This window comes from Lissotriton helveticus, chromosome 10 (assembly GCF_964261635.1).
Source record: "Lissotriton helveticus chromosome 10, aLisHel1.1, whole genome shotgun sequence".
NCBI lineage: Eukaryota > Metazoa > Chordata > Amphibia > Caudata > Salamandridae > Lissotriton > Lissotriton helveticus.
In genome coordinates this window covers 636,043,478-636,049,884 of record NC_136071.1, presented here as the reverse complement: position 1 = coordinate 636,049,884, position 6,407 = coordinate 636,043,478, and the positions used below count along the sequence as shown (strand labels likewise).

The 6,407-nt window shown below is 46.9% G+C and overlaps 1 protein-coding gene across 2 annotated transcripts in view; it reads left to right on the top strand.

Annotated features, from left to right (window-relative positions):
• Window positions 1-5,170: 5,170 nt before the first annotated feature.
• Window positions 5,171-6,407, top strand: part of SNX29 (sorting nexin 29) — a 1,714,757-nt gene continuing 1,713,520 nt past the window's right edge. Inside the window, exon 1 of one of the 2 annotated variants that reach the window (XM_078663166.1) lies at window positions 5,171-5,359. In XM_078663166.1, coding sequence (XP_078519292.1) covers window positions 5,344-5,359 — 16 coding nt within the window. In that variant the 5' untranslated portion in view covers window positions 5,171-5,343. The remainder of the gene's footprint in view (window positions 5,360-6,407) is intronic. The other variant, XM_078663167.1, reaches the window with a different exon arrangement.

The window sequence follows — 6,407 nt, the reverse complement described above, 5'->3', positions numbered from 1 at the left end:
AAGTCGAGCTGGCAACTCCTGTTGCGTAGGAAAGGACAGGGGCAATATTGCTGCAAAACCTCACTGCGAGCGGCACCCGCGGAGCGGGGGCCGCGAGAGGTTAAGAGCGCTGAGATGGGGGCGGGCACTGGGAGGGGGCGCGGCTCTCACGGGAAGAGGACCAGCTGCTGGTGTTGAATGCTGGTCCTCGCAGTCCCGGGGCCGCGCCTCTCACCTCCGCTGCGGCCTCGCTGTTCTGCTCCTCTGCTCCTCCGTGGGCTGGAAGTCGAGCTGGCAACTCCTGTTGCGTAGGAAAGGACAGGGGCGATATTGCTGCAAAACCTCACTGCGAGCGGCACCCGCGGAGGGGGCCGCGAGAGGTTAAGAGCGCTGAGATGGGGGCGGGCACTGGGAGGGGGCGCGGCTCTCACGGGAAGAGGACCAGCTGCTGGTGTTGAATGCTGGTCCTCGCAGTCCCGGGGCCGCGCCTCTCACCTCCGCTGCGGCCTCGCTGTTCTGCTCCTCTGCTCCTCCGTGGGCTGGAAGTCGACCTGGCAACTCCTGTTGCGTAGGAAAGGACAAGGGCGATATTGCTGCAAAACCTCACTGCGAGCTTATTAACAATAGTTAATAAGGGACCCCATAAAGCTGGAACAGCTTTATAAACATCGATTGGGACCCCATCCGGGCCCTGGGCCTTACCTCCCTTGCTTGTTTTAATGCAGAGTTCCACCTCTTCTAGGGTTATATTTAGTGGTACTACGGGGCAGGTACTAGGGGTAATAGAATTATCACTTTTACAGTGGCTAGACTTGAAAACACAAGAAAAGTGGGTTACCCACGCCTCACTACTTACATGAGACATTAACTCGGGTACCACCTCATCTTTTAAAAAAGGGGAATTAACTGTCGCCCAGAACAATTGGCAGTCTGAGGTCTCCGCCGTCTGTATAAGTTTGTCCCAGGCCTCATGTTGTAACTCTTTTTTCCTCTGTTTGAGTATAAGTTTATAATCCGCTCTTAATTTTATTACAAGCATCGAATTCTTTGGCCTACTCAGCAATGCCTGTTTTAACTGGGAAAGAGATGTGGTGCAAGCATGGTCAAACCGACACTTATTATGGGTATTTTCCCTATGGCTAAACTTTGTAAAAAGGGAATCAATAAAACAGTTAATTTTGCTAAAATTCCTTAGGATCAATGCAGGATCACTGTTAATATTCAAATTATCAAATATCTCCACAGAACAATCCTTAAAAATGTTTTTAACACCTTGTCCGCATTCACCCCATTCCATTTTATTCAGGAGCCATTGGGTCGATGCAGTTCAATGTTACCCACAGTTATTGTTGGATTTACTGATCTAATCTCCCATATTTCAGTTGTCAAAATAATACAGTTATGGTCACTAAATAGGGATTCTTCAATCCTGGGAGTCGTACACAATGAGATGATATTAGAGGATACCAGGACATGATCAATAATAGAATTCGTATTTCTGCCTATAAAAGTGGGGATCGGCTTCCCTCTACCATCTCTTGCACATTGCATAAATTCCAGGTCATAATACGCCATGAATTTGTTCAGTGACTCGCCATATACATTATGGGGGAAGTGAATATCATCCTCTCTTGTATCTCTTCTTACCCCACAAACCCTTGTAGTAGACATGGAGCATATTGAAGTGTTAAAATCACCGACCCAAATTAAATAAAAAATGACATTTTCCTCTATACTTAACTTATCGATGGCATTCTCTAGGTCCGTAACAATTTTAGACCGGGAGTTATCAAAGATGTTATTATAAAAATTAATTAAAAGAACATTCTGGGCATGTTTTTGGTAAAGCCAAAGAATCTGCGAATGAGACCCGATGTTCATGTACCTTTTCACTTCTAATGGCAAGCTAGTTAGTTAAAGAATTAAGAGGCCCCCCTTTGCTCTGCCAGCCACAGAGCCCTGGGCTGGTAAATTATACGAGGCAAACCCCTCATAACTAACCAATTCTGTACTCCAGGTCTCTTGAAGGCAGATAATGTCGTGAGAACTAAGAAAATCCATCCAGCCCAACTTATCCCCCTTAGAGGCCAACCCAGTTATATTCCAACAGGCTATGGAGAGCCCTTTGATATTACATATAGCTTCAGGTTCTGTCAAATGGGCAGAGTTACCTTCAGAGAGAGCACTCCATTATCTTGGATAGGATGTCTTACACCAGACAGAGTTTTAACATTCTGTGGATTATCCTAGACCACGGTTCCCTGTCCCACTGTGTTTTCACCCTCCTGATGCATCAATCCTACAGCTATCTAGCTATCCAGGTCCGGGTCCTGTCAATCGTTCTCATCAAGATTGGTGAGGGGTTGGAATCGATTGGATACAGGTAACTCAAACAAAGACTGTGGCGGTAAAGCTCTTCTAGTTATCTGTTGGTCCTGGATTGTCCCTCTAGAAAATCCCTGCATTAGGTGGCTATAAAAGAAACCAAGCGGGAGTAGAGAGGCACCTTGTTCGTTAATTGGTATAGCTGCTGCTCTAGTCAGGGAGGTCCTGGCATAGTGGGAATTTTTAAAATTAATAATAATGCAGTCACCCCTTATATGTTTTTAGATGGGCCGATCCAATTGACCCTTCTAGGGGTAAGGATCTGTTTAGCATGATTCGCTGGGAACCCACAATGGTGGCTAAGCCAATGCACCGTTTTATTTTTAAGTGATTCATGGCTTTCCGTTAAAGTCGGGTTAACGGCGGGCACATTCACCAGGACTGCCACATATGGTGAGCAGTCTGGAGGTAAATCAATTGTACTACACCGTTTCTTCTCCGTTGGTATTTTCTCTAACTGGGTTTTAATCTCCTGTGTGTTCTCCTTTCCGCCAATAGTGGGATTGCTGTCGCCCCCAGGTAGATTTTTCCCTACCACATACTTGATTGGGCCTAGAGGGTCTAGATTATCCCCCTTAACTAAAGCACAGGCATTAGAATTGATCCTCGGCCGTCTAATGGTACCAAGTACCTCTTCCGTTATTTCTACTTTTCTTGGGTCACTAGGTCTGTCCTTCATTGCTTTAATTAACTCGTTATGGAGTAATTATTCCCCTGCTAGCCAATTTTGTCGTACAACGGTTTGAGATACATATCAATTTTGGCAGCCAGGGCATTAATAATCAGATTGACCTGTATATCGTTAGATTCCCCAGAGTTAGCTGATCGCTCTCCTGCACTAAAGGCAGGAGTAGGTTTGGATCCTTTACCAATATTAATAGTCCCCTGTTTAAATTGGGGCTTCCTACACCCCCTTTTCAATCTTGGAATAGGCCCCTCGCTGGCAATCAACAGGCTGGGGGCATCTTCAAGCTCAGGAGACAGTTGTGTTGGAACTATCTCAACACAAACCTCATTAGATGTGATGCCTGGGCTAGAGGAATGACTACACACTACCGGGGGTTCGATCAGGGGTACAGGGGCCGGCAGACTACCTATACCTAATGATAGTCGGCGTTCAGCCCTATCAATTTCGACATTACTGGCACTCACTGCCTTTACCAGATAAGTATCAATGGTAACCCCCACGGGCTCTGCAAGAGTTTTGTTTCCTTTGCGCTTTGACATATTCTAAAATAACCTATTGAACAAAGCAAGTCCACGAACCGTAAACACAAAGCCTACAAAGTAATTTATACACAGTAAATGTTAATAAAACAATAAACCAGGCTATAAGATGCCTGTAAAAGGTCCTTGGTCAGAAAGGGATATGCTGTTTGATATTGGGCAAGCCAGCTACTCACAGTCTCCGCAACTTGTCCCTAACGGCACGCCAAAAAAATAAGAGAGACCAAGGGATATGGCCCAGCCCAGCCTCGAACAGTCTCGGACGGGCTCAGACGGGCACGCCCCCGGGGGTTACCATTGATACTTTTGGAGCTCACGAAGCGGAAGGCGCGAACTCCAAAAGTACTGCCGGTGAGGGAGGGGCTGTGTCTTGCGCTTCCTGCCCCGCTGGTCACTGGGGCTTGTGGTCTGCCCCGCCGCCGGTATGCGATGAGTCTCCCGCGGAGCAGGAGTCGTGAGCTCCAAAAGTACTGCCGGTGAGGGAGGGGCTGTGTCCTGCGCTTCCTGCCCCGCTGGTCACTGGGGCTTGTGGTCTGCCCCACCGCCGGTATGCGATGCGTCTCCCGCGGAACGAGAGGCGCGAGCTCCAAAAGTACTGCTGGTGAGGGAGGGGCTGTGTCCTGCGCTTCCCGCCCCGCTGGTCACTGGGGCGTGTGGTCTGCCCCGCCGCCGGTATGCGATGTGTCACCTTCAAATAGACGATTTCAGGATGTGCTCTTTCCAAAAACCCCTCGTTTGGTTTAATAAATTACAATGTTTCTCTGTGTGTAATGAGAGTCAAGGCCACATGCAGGTTGCATGTGAAACAAACTTGCAAGTAGCTCACTAATGGCATTGTTGTCAGGTGGGAGGACATGAATGTTTTTAAGTAAAAGTTTAAAAACGATCCCTGTTCATAATTTATATTTCAATGCATTGATAAAAGTGAAATGCATTAAGAAATACACATTTTTGTAGTTTGAAGAGACATTAGCATAGTTTTTGTTTATTGCAAAATTTACATGGCAAACATTTTCAGGGCTCGGCGGTTTATATGAAATAATAAAAGAAAAGGGAGGACTAGTGAGATACCATATTTGCCTGGAATCACCCAATACGAACAAGTGGGGATGGTTTCACTTTGTGCATTCAGCCACTAGGTGGGGATCTTTTTTTTCCCCCGTTTTACACTAAATATTATTGTTTGGTCTTGTGTTCCTGGCCCAAGATGTTAATGCGTGGCTGGCAGGCAGAAGCCGCATGAAGCTCGGTTAGTTTGGGCACGAGGGTCCGAGAGGACCTCGAACTAAGCCAGAGCCGGGCAACTAGCTCGAGACTTAAGTGACTCGGCCATTTCTATTCCACTTTCTAAAAAGTGACGGTTGAGTGAAGCGCTTTCTTGAGACGTAACAAATGATTCTACATTAGGAAACGTCTCCCCCATCGCGGCGATAGTGCGTCTCATAGCTGGGAGCCGTTTACAGTGCGCGCCGGTCACGGTTGGTCGCCTCGCGCTCCGTCTGATGCCCGGCCACCCGCGAGAACGTGCACGTGACTCCATTAAAAAAACGCCTTCCCGGGGCTGAGACCTCCTGTGACTTCCCGGTCTCGTGCTTACCTCGTGCCTGGTTCTGGTCTCCCCGAACACGGAGCTGTCAGAAAGCAGCATTATTTTGTTTCCGGGTCACGTGTGTGCGGGATTCCCTTCCGGTTTGTGAATGCAGCGCTCCTTGGACTGGTATCAGCGCTGGGAGCCGCTGTCAGTGCTGGAGGATGAGCGGTAACTACGGTATGGTTGTAATAAGACACTGCGTCCTCTGCTTTGCTTCGAACTAGCGTCACTGCGCAGCTGGTAGCACACAGGCAGGGAACTTCACTGTTGCCAACCGCAGTGATGAGAAACAAGCAAGGAGGGAGCTAACCCACTGGGAAGCACAAGAAGGGCGAAGTCAGCTGGGGAGCTGTCCCAGTGGTAAACTTGGGGCGGGAACAGCCCTTCTGGAGAATCACTTATTAAATAAGACTTCGGAGGATGCCCCAACAAGAGCTACTGGAAAGGAGGGTGTTATGACTTTTCAGTACTTTACAGAGGGATACAAGCTCATGTATATTGTAGTGCATTGCAACATTTATATAGTACTTACCCAAATGTGGGATACAGAAGCATTTGCCCACGTGGGCAGCATGCTACACCATGTAAGGTGTGAGAATGGGATGGCTTTGTATTTGTTTTTGATCTTATGTGACAAGTGTTTCCATGTCCTGTCTGATGACCACTGAGGTGTGGTTATCATGTTGTGGGACACATCACTTAGCAATGTGATGGATGAACAGGTGTGAGAGATAGGCAGGCAGATTATGGCTTTTAGTAAGCTGGCAGCTTTGAAGGTACTTTTGTGGTATTTCTTGTCATCATAGTCCACTCAGTTGGTTGCTACACTGGGTTGTTCATTCGGAGATATATTTTGTTTACAGTTTAAGATCCTGATTATAATGTCATAGATACATAACTAGGATTCCTTTCCAAGAGATGTGGCATATTTAATTAAGGGTGTGGCTTAAACATGTAAATCAAAATCCTGTGCTTCACATAGTCTGCCTGTAGCTGCCTAGTTTCCGAGGACTTGTTAGTCAAGTCCTATTTTCTTTCTTGGACTTATTGGACTTGTAGTCAAATTTATCTAAGTATAAAACCAGGACTACAAGTCCTATAATTATGATTTTTTTAAAAAAACAGGACTGGACTAACTAGTTAGATATGGACCTGGGAAACGTGGCAGCTAAGTCTGACCCCTATTTGGGTGTCTCTCTGTAAGTTTATTGTTATTGCATCCATA